The 20,029-nt window shown below is 37.1% G+C and overlaps 1 protein-coding gene across 2 annotated transcripts in view; it reads right to left on the bottom strand.

The window, feature by feature from the left end:
* Window positions 1–20,029, bottom strand: part of LOC107708463 (transmembrane protein 150A-like) — a 51,990-nt gene that overhangs the window by 13,702 nt on the left and 18,259 nt on the right. The window contains exons 6-8 of one of the 2 annotated variants that reach the window (XR_001636363.1): window positions 16,469–16,596; window positions 3,528–3,705; window positions 1,263–2,559 (exon numbers count right to left, since the gene is read on the bottom strand). Coding sequence is in view for 1 of the 2 variants with exons in the window: in XM_016512707.1 (XP_016368193.1) it covers window positions 2,315–2,559; window positions 3,528–3,705; window positions 16,469–16,596 (551 nt within the window). In the remaining variant the exon portion in view is untranslated. Of the gene's footprint in view, window positions 1–500; window positions 2,560–3,527; window positions 3,706–16,468; window positions 16,597–20,029 lie in introns of those variants that run through there. The other variant, XM_016512707.1, reaches the window with a different exon arrangement.

Raw genomic sequence — 20,029 nt, 5'->3', positions numbered from 1 at the left:
ATGACTCTTAACAGGTTTCTTAACTAGTCAAAAATGACTTTTTCACCCTCACGTTGACCTCTTATTTATTTTTTCCCCCTTTGAAACACAAAATGAGAATAGTTGCAAACTTTTGAAGATGCAGGTTCTTTGCTTGTTACTTTAAAAATTCATCTCATGGTGACCATGTCTGTTAAGCACCAAAAAATCTGACCACCCCTAAACCTACCCCTCACAGAAATCATATAAAATCGAATAATTGAAGTCATACACATTTGTACATATTAGCCACCTCGTAAAGTACGTACGAATTGGTTGTGAAGTAGCGCTGGATTGGCTGCTTAGCTTAGCGAACCAGTGCACAAGAAGAAAAACAAAAGTGACGAAAACAAGCAAACAACAAAGAGGCTGCACACAGATGGCTGTTCTAATTTCACATCTTACCTGAGCATTCTGGTATGCAAATATTTTCATAATGATATGGCAACGAAATAATTATAAACCAAAAAAAAAACAAAAAAAAAAAAAAAAAAACACTGCTTGTTGGACAATTGAAATACACCAAATGAGTGTTATGAGCTACTTTTATGGTGGTCATTACTGTGAATTGTCCGGTGTGGAATAAAGCTGCACAACAATTCTTAAAATTTATTCTTTTGACTTCCACAGGGAACATAACAGCATTTGAATTAAAAAAAAATGAAGTTGAGTATATGGTGAAGTTTTATTTTTGGATGAATTATTTCTTTACGCAATATCAGAAGTACTTCTGAGTCAATGGTTTAAACAACAAATTAAACCAATTTATGGGGTTAACAGTCCCAATGATGCAATCCAAGCAAAATAAAGCTCTCTGGCTACATGAAGGAAATGTTCTAAACAAGTAACTGAAACAGTTAAACTTTTACTCATATCTGGTGGATCAATGCAGTCTGGAACACAGAGAGAAGATATCTGACAGCAAAAGACAGATCTGAATTCCTGAGCGAAGAGAATTAGTAAACTGAAATGACATGAAAGATGTTTTCAGGACAGCACTGGTGGAATCAAATGGTGAGAAGCATAAATATGGCTCTTATCCTGACAAATTAAATGACAAAACTCCCTTGATAATGACTGAGGAACAATATGATTTTTTTTTGTCATACTGGTAGTGTGAAAACATTTGACCAATGTAAACCAAACTGCATCTGTTTTTTCAAAACAAACAAAATCAATTATAAACTTGCAGTCCTGCAGCAAGTAATTTTGTCTGCAAAAAAAAACAGCTCACAGAGACCTACTGTACATCTAAACTAGTCACCCTTTACATTAAAGGGCAGCTTCTGAGAAAACTCAGTCTTTCATTACTAGACGCTTCCTTGTAACTCCCGTAAACCCCACTCAACACACAACAATTCCCACAGTGACAGAAAGAGGGAAACCTATGATCACACTGACCACAGAACTCTCTTCTCAATTACATTTGGTCACAATGTACAGCAATACTCATAGACTCTACCAATTACTGGAGACTTAATGTGATAAGTTTATGCACCAGTTTCGCGAGAAGTTTTTGCTGATCTCGTTCAGCTTAGTTGTTTACAACTAGCATAATTTTTGCTGCGTATGAAAAAAATACATGCCTTATATATTCAAGGCAATTGACATACATTTCTATTAAATATCGGTATTTGGTTTTTAAGGCACATTGGTAATGACAATCTCCTGAAAAATACATTTCAGACAGCATATGGTGATTAAGGCAAAATGAACCACCTTGATCAGTTATCAAACAGCAGAGATATGTGACAATAAAATGTTATATGATTTAACCATCACTGCCAACGAAAAAAAAAAAACCTAAAGGCACAGAAAAACATCAGCATTTTTGGATCCATTGTCTTGCAATGTTTGGAATTGGCACAACAACCATTGTTTTGAGGCACTATGTTAAAATGCTTGAGTGTTGCAGAAGGCTTCGGATTAGTTTATTATGCTATTGATGCAGCGGTCCTCTAGTTTCACCAATGGACGCATGTAGTTTAGCCAACTAGCAGTCTGTAGTTCCTTTATCCAAGTAACACAGATACTTCAAAATCCCAATGAGATCTAATGGAAACTCCAAGACATCCAGGCAATGAACTTTGTTTTTCCCAGTATGGAAGCTGTGTGATTCAAAAGGTCCCCAGAGAGTGAAGAAATCTCTCAATAATGTGCAAAATCTGAGCTGGATTCTTTGGCAAAAGGTAAGCCGGTTGTATGAGAGCCAGGTCCAGTTTCTGTCACTTTCCCTCTGCAGTTGTAGTGTTCTTTTCTAGTGCTGAGGGAGATTGGCAGATACAGGACACTGAGGTTACAGTATGGACAGGCTCTCAGGCTGATGCTGACTGGCCCCAGCAAGAGACTCTATTTTGTGGTCTCGGCTTACGGACTGTAGAGATTGCCCTCGGGCCAGCACCATCATTGTGTCACTAGATATCCCGGCGAATTCAAAAGCGAATGTGCCGTAGAACAGCATAATAATGACGCAGAAGACCCACTCGAAAATGGCTGATGCATGTTGCAGGACAAAACTCTCCTGGACAAAAAACACCCCGCCTGAGGAAAGTTTCATCAAGGAATCATAGTGAACACTAAGGCCTGTTTGCATTACAGGAAGAACATGCATGAACTCACTGACTGGGAAAGAAAAGAAGTGCAAAACCTGAAAGCTCAATACAACAGGATATTCTGGGAATAAGGGAGATCTGAGAATATTGCAACAATAAACATGACCAATGAAAAAATAACAGCTACAGGTTACAGCTGTCGAAATTAATCCATTCATGTTTTTAATGCTTTTTTTTTTACATCATAGCTGATTAATTCTGTTAACTTCAACCACACACCCTCCAAAGTCAATTTGATTTCAACAAATCCAACTGAGAAAAAAAAGTTCAGGCTACTCACCAAATTCGCTTTGGTTGTTTAGTCTAATTAAAAACGTTTTGTTACAAATGTAATATTAAATGAATAAAGTGTGGCAAAATTGTTACAATATTTATTTTACTTGGTAGATTTGCAATGAGGTCGGTGCTTGCATTACCTGTGCATTTTAATGCATACTGAAAAATCTAAAATCAGTGTTGAATATTTTTAATACATTTTTAAAGATATTTTAAAAAGGAATTTAGAAATGAGAATAACACATACAGAAGCAATCAGCTGTTTTGATATTGGTTTTGGTGGTTTGAGAAATGGTGGTATAATGAATATAATAATGAAAATAAATTAATAAAGAGCAAATAATTAAACATATTAATTCTCTCTCTCCAGCTCCCTACACTCTTATTTTGCCTGTGATTCATTTACCAAAAAAAGAGAAAACAAAATAAACAAAGTTAAAGATGGATTTGACTTTTTTTTCTATAGCTATTGCATTAATATCGTTATCGTAAATTATTGTGGCCACCATAATCATGTAGTGAAAATCTGATATTATGACAGCAATAATCTAAACTGATTTACAACCCTAATACAAATATACAATATAATAACATGAGGATGAGTGATAGTGTAAAGGATACTAAGCACCAGGGCTACAAAGGCCAGCAGGGTCATAAAGAGGCGCAAATGACCCACATTATATTCTCCCGGAGTCTTCGCCAGGCGGTAGGTCAGCGCAGACTGCAGACACACAAGCAGCATACTGGTGGGGAAGGCCACCCCTGCTCCAACATAGTGAAGAACCTTGGCGTTATCCACCTGTGAGGGACACCATGACAGAAAACAGTGAGCACAGATTCACCAATCAAAACTACAGATACGGTTAACAACATGTCACATGCTGTGGGTGTAGACTAGTTTAGCATGTGTGGAGGGAATTCATGGTTACCAATAAGAAAAAAAATGTTCTGCATTTTTTCCTTTATTTGAAGTGGAAAACCCACAAACAAACTTTCTGGAGTGTTTTTTCCTTTCTAAAAATAGCCACATCTCTAAGATTCTTTTTTTTTTTTTCTTTTTTTTTTTTCTCAGCTGTGGAAAAATCACATTTAGAAAGCCCTAACGGTTCAGTACAAACTAAAAAAACGAATAAAAATCAGTTCAGGAAGGACTAATTAAAACCAAACAAAACTTAATCATATTGCAACACAAACTCATATTAAAAACATGTCAACATATTTTATAAACTTAATCTTTAATCAATGTTACTTGATTTTATAAATATGATTTGCTCACAAAAGCAGATAAAATTCACATACATACATATATATGTACATTCAACAGCTTTTTTTTTTGTACTTTAAACAATGAAAGCTGGGTTATAACTGTCAGTACAGTAAGTCTAAGTGGATCTTTGTGGAAAATTGCTGTTTATGCAGAATTTCCATTTTTATAGCTGCAAGCTTTGCTGTGCTCGCCAAAATATGACTGTGTGGTGTTTTTAAAGGTCTGAGCGCTGAAGGCAGAGAAAGGGGAGTTCACAATGCCACATCACACATCACATTCAACACCACCAGCAGAGGGCAGCAGAACAAGCACAACTACAATGAGCCCCATTAACTCCACTATAAACCACACAAGACAAGGTCTGTAATACCTGGAAAATGTCAGTAAAAATCCATTTCATGCTTTAAAACATATAATTTAAGGAACATAGAACATTTTTAAAAGTCGTCTCCTATGCTCACCAAGGTTTCGTTTATATGATCAAAATTATAGTAAAAACTGTGATATTGTTCCAATTTAAAATAACTGTTTTTTCTATTGTAAGATATTTTAAAATGTAATTGATTCCTGTAATGCCAAAGCTGTTTTTTAGCAGTCATTACTCCAGTGTCACATGATCCTTTAGAAATCATCCTAATATGCTTTGGTGCTCAAGAAACATTTCTTATTATCATCAATGTTGACAACAGTTGTGCTGCTTAATATTTTTGTGTAAACTGTTATAACTGTTTTTTTTTTTTTTTTTTAGAAAAATGACTTTACGGTCACTTTTGATCAATTTAAAGCCTATGTTCATCCTCTGGTTAAAAGTATTAATTTCTTTCCAAACAAACTATTGCATAGCAATCTATTATTGCATCGTTTATGAGACAGCATGCAATATATATCATTGACCCTCGATCAATCCCTTTCAATAACTAAATCTGTATTTATACTTTTACTTCTTTTTTGACACACAAACAAAAGCAAAGTATCAAGTGTTGCAGGAGGAACTTTGGAAACCATAAATCAACTCCAGGCTGTCAGCGAACCATTGATTATCTCAGCAAATGATATCCTGTATGTTCCCCTAAGGCTAAGACTTCCCCTTCACTTCAGTGTCTAAATATTGAGCTGCTGTTCCCGTTGCTTACTTGTGCTGTCATTATGGCAAGAACATGTTCTCAGCTCTGTAATGTGCAAGATATGTAATGTGCATCTCAGGTTTAAGGACAAGGATTGAAGCTCTTGAAAGCTTCATAGTCTTGTGGGAAACAAGCGCAATGGATGAGACTGATGCATTAATCTGCCCAGACAAAACGCTGGCCACTCACATTACACCTTCAAGTGAACACCTGAGTTAAAGGAGTAAAATTAGCTGAAAATGTACTCACGCCATGAAATATGAGTTTGATTCTTTATTGCAACAGAAATTTAGCATTACATCACTTGCTCACCAGTGGATCCTCTGCAGTGAATGGGTGCCGTCAGAATGAGAGTCCAAACAGCTGATAAAAACATCATCACAATAATCCACAAGTAATCCACATCCATCAAGTGAAACGCTGATTTTTAACTTTAAACCATCGCTCCTGGCCAAAATGCAAGTCCATAAATAATAATAATGCTTCCATCCATCCAGTCCATCCCTTGTTGACCTCTCACATCAAAATCCACCAGTATATTTCTTTACAACTGTTTTAGGCAGTATTTGCTTGTAAACGGTGCTTGATCTGTGTATATTTCTCTCCTGTTTCAGATGAGACGACTTTTCCTATAGAAAAATCAATATTGTGGACGGAGGACTTGTATATTATCCAATTGTTTGAAGTTAAAAACGTCTTGATGAATTTATTACAAACACATCTTTTCACTTTACAAGACGTTAATTTATGGACTGGAGCGGTGTGGATTATTTGTGGATTATTGTGATGTTTTTATCAGCTGTTTGGACTCATTCTGACGGCACCCATTCACTGCAGAGGATCCACCTGGTGAGCAAGTGATGTAATGCTACATTACTCCAAATCTGTTCTGATGAGAAACAAACTCATCTACATCTTAGATGGCCTGAGAGTGAGTACATTTTCAACATTTTCATTTTGGGGTGAACAATTCCTTTAAGAGAGAGCACTTTATAACATTTCCAAATAAGAAATCCAGGCAAACACTTGGACTCTCAACTAACCACAGTAACAGACATATAAGTGCAGGGTATTTTCTCAAGCCTTGGGCTGCCAAATTAGCAAGAGAAAGGAGCTTCTCTCATATGGACTTGCTTTAACATGTGGTTGAATGCCTGCCTTACAGAAAAAAACTTGTAGATCTGTTTCACGGTCTCTTTTTGTGCAGACAGTGTTTTAAGAACAATAAAAACATATTTAAGAGTTTGACAGCATACAATAAGTAGGGCTGTCAAATCCAAATCTTATTCAAATTGCATAATACCTTTTTCAGCATCTCAAGTTTGTCTTTAAGATGCTGTGAAAAGTTAGCTCAACTTTCAACTTTTTGTTCTGCTGGGTTCCTTCCAGCTGTTTTTCGAATACATGAACTGGACCTGTGTGCACAGCTCCACTCTTTCTATGCTGTGTGCTTTCAGTAAGTGTGGATTGGCAAGGCATGTTGCCCGTAGTAGCAGTAATAGTAGACTTCACAAAAGCAAAAGAGTGGTATTTCATGCTTGAATTGCTCTGACGGCACCAAAAAAAGAGTTCACAGAGTCAGTGGCCATGATTAATTGCATTCATTTTTTATCACATCATTATTTTATTTTTTTAAATAATAATCACATTAATTACTATGTTAAATTGAGTAGCCTAATAATAAGCAATGGAATTTGCAATAGGTATTTTAGTCATCATGTCCATGCGTATCCCTTCGGGGACCCCTTCCTCCACTCGGGGAATGCAGAAGAAAAGATCTTCACAGTTTGCTTTGGCAGCCAGTAGCTGCCAGACCATCAGGATCAAGACCAAGTGAGACACTCTATGCACAGAAGACACAACTACACACACTTAAACAGTCAAACCCAGGAAGAGCCCCATGCTTCATTCATTTAGGATGATTCATCCAGTCCAATTCTGAGCAAGAAACACGCGTTTGGCTGTAGTTAAATGTTTATAGGGGACCACACAAGCAGGCACATAAACAAACATTCACACTCATGTATAAAACATGCACACATGCTCACAGGACCTCTAGTAGTTCTCAGGAACTCTCAAGGCCCTTTCACACTGAACGTGAAAATTTGGCGTGCATGTTCAGCGCGACGACGCTCTTAAATCAAAAACGATTCTTCACTATGGAGCCATTCACAATAGGCGCGAAAAAGCAAGGATTTTTTTCCGACCTGTGTGTCGAATTTTTCCCCCCGACACTCTGCGATGAAACGGGCCGTCCAATTAGATTTGAGCTTTAGATCATGCGCCTGGAGCAGCTGCTGTTGCACAAATAGGCGAGATTGGTGGCACTGTTTCAAAAACAAAACAAACACCGAAAAACAGTATCCCGGAAGAGAGCAATGCTGAGTTCTTGTTATCATTGGTATCTGAGAGCAGATTTATTCTCACATGTTCTTACAGAATATCATTTCTATTCATTCTCCACTGAATTATGTGATCTGAAGGGAACACTGTGCGTTTTCTGCCACATGCACGAGTGTTATGAGTCAGAGCGCATTCACTCAAGAGCTGTCAATCATGTTATCATATCTCCTGCCCTTACGCATATAAAAAATTGAGAAACATTTTTCTATTCATGAAATATGAAAGCAAATAGACATGTGATTATGACAAAACATTTTCTGTACGTTTTTATGCAGTTTATTATAATAAATGTTTATGACAAATGATAAGCAGATGTAGTGTTCAATCCATTATAAAACATACAAAAAGTGCATGTCTGCCTATTATAGAATCAAAATCCACTTTAGATCAAAATCGCAAGTTATTACAAGCACTCAATGATAGTTTAAAGTGGATTTTGAGCAAATAATCACAAATTTTGAAGTGTAGCTTGATGCTAATTGTACCTCTAATTATATTTTAAGATGTATTCTTGTAAGCATTATAGATAGTCTGCATTTCTGGTGTAGAACCAAAATTTATCTTAATTTAATGCCATATACGAGATACATAAATGAGCGTGCAGGCGTGAATTAGCAGGCAGCGATCAATCGATTCGCGCTCACCATTTGTCTGCGATTCGCATCACTTTTCCGCATCTCACTCAGATTCAAAGGGCCTTCAATGGGTTTTCATGTTTTTGTCTCGTCGACGCGTTTCAGAAAGGCGGGGCATAGAGGAGAAACAATAATGTACAGTATGTGGAAAATAATGTGTTTTTTGAACCTTAAACCGCATAAACACATTTCATTACACCAAATACACCAAATATTTTTTTTTTAGCAGCATCATATGACCCCTTTAAGAATTATTCAGATGGGATTGGGATTATAAAAAGATGTGGGCATATGGTCTGAATAGACAACACTTTTTCTTGTGTCAGACTTTAAAGGTGTCACAAACTGGAGTGAGAGAAACAAGGTAGGTAAGTGAACGTGCTCTTTATTTACAAATTCATAAATCATCCAAAACATCCAATGATGAGTGCAGGCACAAGCAGTCTCAAAAAGGTGCAGAACTGGAGTAATAGTAAATTACTTTCCTTAGAATAGCTGAATGGATGGAGCACAACAGTCCAGATTCAAGAGCATCCCAGAGAACGAATGTAATCCAAAAGGGTACTCTAGAAAGGGCGCAACAGGTAGGTGCGCAATCTTGAGACCAGTCAGTGAGGGAATGAAATGAACGGTCTTTTATGTGTTGAAGGAACGTGGCTGCAGGTGGTGGTAATTAATGACAAGGGACAGGTGAGGGAATGTGAAGGATTATGGGTAATGAAGTCCATGGGGAAACACACAGGAGAATCAGGCAGGGGAACACAGGACCAGTGACAACAGGGTTAAAGTTGTGATATAAGTAGGTAGCGATAAATCATTTATTCCACATTGTGCCCTACATCAGAGGGAAATGGATTATTAAAAAAAATGTAAAAATGTAGGAGGGGACTTGGTGCAGTACATCGGTTGCTGACTGGATGGAGGCAGATCTGAATGTGAGCTTGCAGTCAGTTGTAAGAAAGGGCAGAGTTTACTAAATGACTGGAGAAGTCTGACATACGTCACTAAAGAGAAGCTTGTTATTTCACTGGAAGATCGAGTTATGACATTATTAAGAATTGTAAGCTCAATTTTTTTTTTTTTTTTTTACAAATGAAACATGCATGGATTAATCGTTCACAAGATCAATAAGATGCATTTTTAAAACAGATAGGATGAATTTCCTGTTAATGCAGACTTTAAGGAGAGGATCTTCTGAGGAAATTGCGGGAATTTAATCTCCTTATTGATTCAGTTCATTTTTTTTTCTATTTGATATAGGAGTAAAATAAAGTATTATTTTACCCAGAAAGTCGGCAGGTGTACCAGGCAGCGCAACAAACAAAAATGTAGTTTTAGTTTCACAATTCAACAAAGGTCAAAATAAATAAGGGGAAGCGATCTGGAAAAATATTGATTTCTCAGAAGAACCCTGAAAACTGCCAAAACACTGTAGATAATTGCACAGTAATTTTCACCAAGGTTATGTGAGAAAAACACTATTCGATTTGGATGAGCTTAAAAGTACATCTGCAAAAATCTTTAAGAAAAACTAGACTCATTTGAATAGGGCTTTAGCTTATTAGGAAACACAAGGTAGCAGTGTAGCGCAGCTCTTTCAGCAAGCTCAAACAGGTCTGCTGGAACAGGGGGGCTGCACACCTGTACCAATCAAAACAGGACACACTCCAAGAAGCTTTGTTCTTCCCAATCTAGTTCAGTGGAACCGCACCACAGCATTCTGAAACCAAAACTTGAATTCCAAGACCATCAGGACTATCAAGTTCTATCAAATTTCGGATACTGAAACAGCACAGCCAGAGTTACATAACGTGACTTCCCATTTTCTTGATAATAATGAGAGTCTGCCTGCGCCCTTGTCATTCTACACCGCAGCGGTGGAACGCTCCAGAAGGGCAGGCAGGCCTGCTGATGAGGTGCAGATGTGGCGTTCGGGCCACGTGCTCATTCCCGCCTCTCTCGCCTGTCAGATCATGGTAGCTCTGTACTCCGTACACAAAGCACATGGTACGCCGTGACTCATTCATCCATGTTTCCAGTAACCTTCTCTCCATTTCATAGAAAATAGGAAGGATGGAGCAAACCATTTTTCTTTCCAAGAAATGCCTATTTTGGGATTGAACGTTGGTGATAGGAATGGAACAAGTACATCTAGATCTTCAAAATATAAAACTGAACTGCAATCAAGACAATTTAATTATCTGCAATTAAAGTCAGCTTTAAAAAGTTTACTACTTTTTTTATGTATTGTGTATGATTCATTGGTGCACGTTATTCTAAAACATGTCATCAAATTATGATAATCTCTAAAACAATTCTCCTTTTTGGCCAAAGTCACCAGGCCATCTTGGCTTTCAACTTCTTCCCTCCAAGCCCCTGGATCCATTAGAACATCTCAATCAATTCCTGATGGATTGAATGAAGCCCCATACTACACATTTTTCTTGTTAAAAATTCCATTCACTTGGAAGTATTTCACATTAAGGAAGTAAAGAATACCATTTCATGACTTTTAAGACCCCATGAAGTCGCTTTACAAGAGCAGCGTTCTTTCCTATGTTGACATATTTCCTACTGAAACTAGAAGCAGGACATTTTAAAGGATTTGTTCCTTAAATAAAATAAAAGACTTCAGTTACATCAAAGCCATGAACCATGATTTGCTAGTGAGATACTAGAGAGCATCTGATCTAGTGTTGTCAAAAGACCCGGCACTTCGGTACCAAGTCGGTACTAAAAAAATACTGGCGGGCACTCTGGAGGTCCCTCAGGACAGCCTCCTGCTGGCAGAGAATGAATTTGCATATACGTGCCGCCACAAATAGAGTGCAAGTCTGTGGGAAACACCGCTTGTGTTATGAATATTATTCAATATTTTAATTTGAATGTCGGATTGAAAAGAACATAGCTGTTATTAGAGTAGTTAATCGTTAGCATAAGCGCTAATATAATGAGCATTAGAATGAGGTTTCTTTATTAACTATTTAATGCTCCTACAACTTTTATTAGGGTAAAAAATTAACTGTAAAATTAATTGTAATTTTTTTTACTATTTTTACACACCAGAGGCTTTTAAATGAATTGTGAATCTAAAATATGCGTGTTAGAGAATGTACAAATGGTTAACATTGTTTGTGTCATATCAGTCAGAAAAGCAGTTCTGGGCTTTTTTTTTTTTTTAGCTAACTTAGTTGTTATTCTTGGCTGAATAACTCTAGGTTTTCAAAAGCCCTTTAAAATTAAATATGTACACAGTTTGGATTAAATGAAAGTATAGTCAAATTTTTTAATTAGCATGTTTTTGTGTTTTGCTTTGATACTAAAATTGGTACTGAGAACCGTGGATTTTCACTGGTATTGGTACCGAATACTGAAATTTTGGTACCGTGACAACACTAATCTGATCTAACAAATATCTTTGTAGCACAGGATTAGTCAACAATATTTTTGGTCAGTTTTTCCCAGTAGAGGAACACTATAAATTTTAAACGTGTACTGTTTAAAAGTTTGGGGTCAGTAAGATATTTTTTTACTCATTAAATAGATCAAAAGTGACAGGAAAGACATTTATAATGTAACAAAACATGTCTATTTCAAATAAATGCTGTTCTTTTGAACTTTCTATTCATCAAAGAATCCTGAAAAATATGTATTACGGTTTCCACAAAAATATTAAGCAGCACAACTATTTGCAACATTGATAATAATAAGAAATGTTTCTTTAGCAGCAAATCAGCATATTAGAAAGATTTCTGAAGGATCATGTGACACTGAAGACTGGTGTAATGATGCTGAAAATACAGCTTTGCCATCACCGAAATAAATAGCATTTTAAATAACATATATTACAACAGAAAGTTATTTTAAAGTGTACAAATATTTCACAATATTACTGTTTTTACTGTATTTATGATCAAATTAATGCAGCCTTGCCAAGCATAAGAGACTTCTTTAAAAAACATTTTAAAACATTTACCGGCCCCTAACATTTGATCGTTAGTGTGGTCTGCTAAATTCAGTCAACATTACAGAGCACACTAGCATACAGATAACCTCAAAAACTAAAAGCCAAAAAAAATCTCATTTAGATTTCAGCAGGTCTTTAACACATTTTCATCACAATCCACTGCAACAGCTTTTACTCCTCTGAAGTCAAGGGAGTTTTATTTGGCAAACAGCATCCCTGTTACATTTCAGCTCGTCTTAATGAAGGCCTGACTGGAGCACAATGTGGCAGGCAGAGGTCTGCTTTTTTTTTTTCTTTCTTTCTTTTTTTTTTGACCAGCTCCAGACTACAGATGGAGGAAAACAGCAGAGCGGAATGGAAAGAGAGCTGGCAAATGTGACCTAATGGAGTGCAGACTTCACATGTCCAACTCAAACATGGATATCTCTGCTCAATTCACATTGTTACTCTCCACACAGCGCGGGTGGTCCTGTATCATCACAATGACCTAACGTGAGGCATTAAAGCTATCTTCGTTGCTGTAAAGACTGGGTTAGACCGGCATGAATTTCCATGATTTTTTATGCTGGAGATGCTGTTCAGATATCATGATATTTCTTGTGAAGTTGGTTGAGCTGGTTAAAGTTTAGTTCACCGAAAAATGAAAATTCTGTCATCATTTACTCAACCTCATTTATTTCCAAAACCCATAAGACTTTTCGTTCATCCTCAAAATGCAAATGCAAAAATTTTATAAGAAACCTGAGAGATTTCTGTCCATCTATTTAAAGTCCATGCAACCAAAACTTTGATGCATTATAAAGTTCATAAAGAAGAAACCCATATAATTTGAGCAGTTTGAGCATGTTAAAGGGGTCATATAACGTTGCAAAAATATATATATATATATATATTTTGTGTATTTGGTGTAATGCAATGTGTACGCAGTTTAAGGTTAAAAAAACACATTATTTTCCACATACTGTACATTATTGTTTCTCCTCTATGCCCCGCCTTTCTGAAACGCGTTGATTTTTACAAAGCTCATCGGTCTGAAAAGTGCGGCGTGCTCTGATTGGCCAGCTATCCAGTGCGCTGTGATTGGCCGAATACCTCAAGCAAGTGACGGAAATGTTACGCCCCTTACCAGGTTCAGGAAACTTTCCTCCATAAAATGCGCTGCACACACTCGAATATTTGGGTTGTACACTTGTACCGTTCTGGAACAGTGTTGTAAATAAAACTTAACCACTGATTTCTCGTTGTACCCTCTTTTGGAAGGCCAAACAAAGTAGTTTGGCTTTCACAATGAAACACACAGCGTCTCCACGATATGGCGGCAGTGGCAACAATACTACAGCGAGAATAAAAGTTACGCCTTCTTTCTTTGAGTATGCATTTGGGCGGTGTTATGCAAATCTTCCCACACAGTAGGGCTTGCATAGACTAGTCGAGTAGTCGAGTGATCGACTACTTCAACCACTACTCGGCGCTGTCAGAAACAATCGACTACTCGAGCATGCATTAACCATAATGCATACACAGAGTTTGCAAATACGATGTGAATTTTAGGATTACAATATTGCGTGTATCTGTTACTTTCTATGACTTTCTCTATGTTGCATGTAAAATTAAAATATGTAATGTAATAATTAGGGGTGTACCCGAAGCCGAATACCTTATTCGGAATGGCATGGATAATGGCTTCAAAAACGAATAACGGATAAGGAATAATTCTAATAAGGAATAATATTCGTCTGAGGCTAGCACAGTCTCTGGTGTTTGCTAGATAACAGGTGAGCCAGGGGATCAGCGCAATATTATACACAGACCTCTAAAGTCACGCAATAATGAGTGTGTGAAGTGAATGAATGTAAACTTTATGAATGAAAAGAGCGCATATCAAACATTGCTGTTGCCTCTCTGTGCATCTCTCAGAAATCAGAGCTTGGCAAGAGTAATATCAACTAAAATAATACATCATACACGTTCTATTATTTGTGTATATTTAAAAGGCAATGATTTAAACCTTAGGCTATGATATGATACACGTATGAATGGAATAAACAGCGCGCTCACCAATCAAACAGCCGCGTTGCGCATCTCAGTCTCTCAAAAACCAAACTAGCTCTCTCTCAATAGTATAGGCTAATAATCATCTAAGATACAGATACATTTTCTACTAGGCCTACATGTTTACTTCTTTATCTTTTGCTGGTTTGCGTGGCACACGCACATTTGTTTAGTGAAGTTCAAAAAAAGACTCGCTTAAAGAATTCTGCGTAATGAAAATGTGCGCCTTGAATTAATTCAGTCGTGTCCAAATGATCACTAGACGTTTGTCATGACATCTCTCTGCTTGTATGATAAATATATTTTTAGAAATTAATAATTATTTTAGTTTAACGCGGCATATTTGTTCAGTGATAAAAAAAAGATAGTCATAACGGTCTTATCAAGTAACTGTACGAAGTTCCACCTGGTTTTATCCGAATACAGATACGAATAATTTTGTGATTGTTACAGATACAAATACAGATGCAAATACTGGCTGTTACATGAAAATTAAAATATGTAATGTCATAATTGTAAAGTTTTGACAATTTACGTATGTTATGTAATTGTTGCATTAGGCTATGAATTACTAAACGTTTATTGATAAGAACTATTTCATGTCTTTTCATTTACAGCATGAACCACGAGTAGTCGAGTAACTCGAGTATTTTTTAAATAAGAAATCGACTAGCAGAAATCAGTAGTCGTGCAACCCCACCACACAGTGACGTAGATTTGTGGGGGCGTTTGAACAAGGCGTTTTAGGAAGGCGTGGATGAGTGTTCACTTTTATAAAGAATATCTCTTTGGGTTTGAGACTTTAATCTTTGCGACTTTACGGATCTTCTGTATGCACTAAAAAATATCTTAATTTGTGTTCCAAAATGAACGAATGGTTTTGGTTCAACATGAGGGTGAGTAAAGGAAGACAGAATTTTGAACTACAGTAACTATTCGAATCAGTCCATCCCAAAACATTTTAGGAGGCAACAAACAAATGTTTCAATGGCCAGCTAGCAGACTACGCTTGAAGAAATGCAAGGGAGTAGCTTTGCTTGATTTCAAAACATTTCAAATATGCAGGGGAGCAGAACCAAAATAACTCTAAACCAATAACAAAACTGCTGGTAAGATGAATTAAGTTCATTATGTTGCAAGGTTGAAGGTTGAAGGTTCAAGACTTTTTTAAACACCTGACTATGAAAGTTAATACAGCCTGCTTTAGTGAGGAATGGACAAACAAGTCTGAACCTGTGCTCCTACACATAAGGTTACGCATTGCTTTTGATGGGGTACATAGATAAGACGTGGGTGCTTATATTATCAGGAGAAAGGTTTGCCTCCCCCATTCTGTCACTATGGCAACTGGTCCATAAAAACCTGCGATGCCCCCGTTGGCCGACCTCCCCACATCACTAGCGATCTAGGCACTCGGCCAAACGTCCAAACATTTCAACCTGCAAAAACGCTGTCGCCAAGGGCTAACATCGATTCATGAATAAAGGTAAAGGATGTTGGTTTCATAGGACTCAGAGGAGCATGTGGCTCTGCATGAGGGGCTTTATAGAGTCTGGCATTTATAGTTCATCTAAACGCTCTGGATGAGGATCCAGGGCAGAACGGGAGTAAAGTATAACTCAAACACGGATGACAGAGGTATTCTCAAGAAATATTTAACAGAAAAATCTAACCCAAATGCTGATATATACACATGCACACAACTGCATGCTAAGGTACACTTGCAAACACAAACATAAGCATGCACAAAGACCTGGGAGCCAAAGATTTTGACACACTGGACTGAATTTGTGTTTTTCCAATATCTTAAAGTATTTTGAGGCTAAAAAAGATAAAAAAATTTAAAATATAATGTAATATATTTATTTGCTAAATTATCATTTTAATGACTATTTTTTTAGCCTTTTTTAGCCTCAAAAAACATATCATACATACATACATGCTAATACCAGTGTTTCTACAGGAAGCCACTGTGCATTAGAGCCAGAAAGCCTATAAGAGTGCGTTTCCTCTTCTGCTGTCAAATGTTCAACTTGAAGACCCTAAAGAAAACTTCCTGTGCTGATGTGGAGCATTTTTTGGACACAAGTAAGTAAGGTTTATGTAAGCTGTACCTGGAAGTTGCCGACCATGATGAGTCCTGCAGCACAGATCCAGCCGGTGGAGAGACTTGCTGTGTTTAACACGCAGTTCTGGTGCTTCTCTATCACATGGGCATAGCGCAGCAACACAATCACCATTACTGAGAGTGGGAAGAAAAAAAAAATCTGTTATTTTATAAAGAAACACCACAATTAAATTTGCAAAAAGCACAAATTTAAAAGACACTGAATATGTGTGTGTGTATATATCAATGCAAAATTCCTAATGAAAAGCCTAGCAGCCTTCAACAATGTGGTCTTTAAATACAAAACAGTTTGTGTCAACCATCTGGATAGTCTGCAACAGTCACTAAGACATGCCCTGTCAAATGTTACAACAACATTTTGCAGTTTTGCAACATTCAAGATTTCTAAAATATGAGTTCATATTTACGTTCATATTTGGCAGACACTGTTAACCAAAGTTCATTTAAGGTATACAATGTTAGCAGTATAAACAGGGTCCAAAAGTAATACTCAATAAGCACCAAATGAAAGTAAAAATTGGCTTTGGTGAGTAGAAACATGAGTTAGTGATGCATGCGATCCAAAACAATTGGAAAAATCTGTTTTGACTTGCCCTCATCTTCTAATGACTTCAACTTCTCATTGGGAAATCTTCCACTGACGTACATGTAGGATGATATCTATGAGGCATATCTAATTTATTTTCCTTCAGAAGTCTAAGTAGTGACACATACGTAAAATATTCATTCCATAAGCCACTAGTGCAAGCCAAACAGTGAAGCATCTTAATGTATATGTGACAGGCACAGTTTCACAGAGAGACTGGTTCGCTCATCTTAAGCGACACAGAGACCAACAGTGTTTTTTTTTAAAATATGCACAGAAACAGCTAAATAGTCCCGTTATCATAATGCCAAAAATATATAAGCCTATATCAATCCATTCTCCAAACCACTTGTCCTCTTTAGTGTGTTAGTGTGTAACTGTTTATGTTAGTGTCACAGGGATGTTGAAGCTTATATAGCCTATTTATTTTATAATAATAAAACTTTTACTTTTTTTCATACATTTTTTTAAAAGAAGTCTCCTATGCTCACCAAGGCTGCATTTATTTGATTAAAAATACAGTAAAAACTGTAAAATTGTAAAATATTATTACAATTTCAAATAACCGTTTTCTATTTAAATATTTTAAAATGTAATTTATTCCTGTGATGGCAAAGCTGAATTTTCAGCATCATTACTCCAGTCTTCAGTGTCACATGATCCTTCAGAAATCACTCTAACATGCTGATTTGCTGCTTATGAAATATTTCTCAAGAAATCTTTTGTAACATTATAGAAGTCTTTATTATCACTTTTGATCAATTTAATGCATCTTACCTGAATGAAACCATGAATTTCTTAAAAACAAAAAAATATTGCTTTTAAAATCCAGCTTAAGCTATAATTTGAAGTACAGGAACAAAGTTAATTTGCTCTCCTTAGGTTGTTTTATCAGTTGTTTGTACAAATAAGATGGCATACAGTATGTAATCTTACTAGGTTAGTGTGACCTAACAAATGAGACATAAGAAGGATAGTATCTTTACTCATTTCCAAAACAGCTGGCCTCAGACTCGCCGAGTCAGACTCACTCTGACAAAACATTATTTCCAGTATTCTTTGGACAAGAAAATACTCATTGTTTTCCTGAAAAATTTAAAGGCTGGCAATGTGGAAAGATGAGGAGAGAGTGGATAAAAGAGGGGCTTCATGGTGAGCTCTCTAACATAAATCAAGCTGGTGCAATCTGCTCAACTGTTTTACTGCTGGGTTAATGCTTAATGAAAACTGACTGAGGCAGATGTGGCCTGTAAGAGTGGCAAAGTGAGGGGGGGGTGGGAACAAACCACCCCTCCTTTCTCAGCCCAATCCACCTCCCAGAATACTCCTAGTCAACATTAAAGCTGTCATGACACAATTACTTATAGTACTGAAACACTGCAGGAAGGACCAGCATGAATTTACATGCTAGTTAGTGCTGGTCTTGCTTACGGACCACTATAGCCATGTTTCTAAGCAGTATGATGCAAGTCAACCAGCATGGTGAAGCTGGATGATCAAGAAAGTCTTGCTGATTAAGCTAGTTCAAGAGCTCATTGAGGACCAGCATCCAAAACAAAACATATGCAGGTGACCTTCTATGCTGGTCTTTTCAGCATTCTACATATAAGAGGCTATATGTAACTTTTGCAGTAGTAACTAATTTGTAACTAGTAACTACGGTGTTCGATACAGCATGGTGTTCGATACAGCAAGTGACAAGCATGGAAAAACAAACAACATGTCTGCAGGCGAAGGAAATTAACTCTGTTTAATAAAATCCAGCTGAAATGGCACAACAGCAACAGAAATTGTGGCGCGTAATGGTTGTTTACTGCATTAGACTACACTGTCAGCTGCAGTCTTCCTTCCCAAGCATCTACTGTTGACATTTCCCTCATGAATGGGCCCTCAGTGGATACGGATACAGGAACAGCACAGACAGCAATCTGCAAATGGCTAAATATATCTGATCCGCTGACTAACTTTAAACTTTATCTTCTTGTGCTCTGGACAACCCCAGAATCCCATTCTTCTAAATGGGTGTAACGAAAAGGTCAAAAAAGGTCAAGGTCTTTCCAACTGCCCGTCTGTGTACATGGTTGTGTGTAGGTGTGTTTGGAAGCACTGTTTTCTGGAAATACGTTCCGTAGGGCGCAAGACAGGGGCCTCAAAAAACACATGGTTCCCAATGGACATGGGCAATTATTATATCTGCTGTGTAACTACACCACACTTCACAGACAAACAAAGCTATGTTTAACTCCAATCAAACTCACTTTATATTAATGGCAATGTTTAGCCTGAAAATGTGCCTCTCTTCAGCTAGGTATTTCAGATTTTGAAAGTCAAGGCGAGTAATACGCCTTGAGCGTGTCATTGGTCTGGCGTCAACAAGACAGGGTGAGAGAACCCTAGGAATGCCAGACAGGACGCTTGCAAACTACGGTTGTGCATTATTTAGAGCTGAATTGAATTTGAATTGAAGGATGCAGAATTGAAATTCAAATTTGAAATAAAAGAAAGTAGATTTGAAATTAATTCAATAAACAGTTGTATAAATATTTTATAAAGGTTTGTAAAGCCAAACTTTGAATGTTGGCTTGACAAAGACTTTTTGCCAAAAAAAAAAGCCTTGAAGTTTGAAGATTTGCAGTTAATTTCTTTGCATGGCAGTTGTACACAGAAGCAGTTCCGGGAGCATGACGTATGAGGTCAGCGCTGCGCATGCGCCGGTGCGTCTCGTGAAAACCAACGATTGTTTACAGGATCAAAAGAAGCAAAGTTTCCTTACTTTAGCAAAGGAAAACAAGTCTCCTCTTGGCTTATATCGAAATCCTCCGACATTCTTCTTTACAAATCCTCGTTTTGTACTTCTAATTAGTGACCGTTGTTTTGTTTCAATCTCTCCGCGTGCGTCACTTCTGAGCGGCACATGCGCAAAGCTGACCTCATACATCATTCCCCCGGAACTGCTTCTGT

The sequence above is a fragment of the Sinocyclocheilus rhinocerous genome, unplaced genomic scaffold (assembly GCF_001515625.1).
Source record: "Sinocyclocheilus rhinocerous isolate Xijiao unplaced genomic scaffold, SAMN03320098_v1.1 scaffold295, whole genome shotgun sequence".
NCBI classification, from domain to species: domain Eukaryota; kingdom Metazoa; phylum Chordata; class Actinopteri; order Cypriniformes; family Cyprinidae; genus Sinocyclocheilus; species Sinocyclocheilus rhinocerous.
This window is presented reverse-complemented; position numbering and strand designations above follow the sequence as displayed.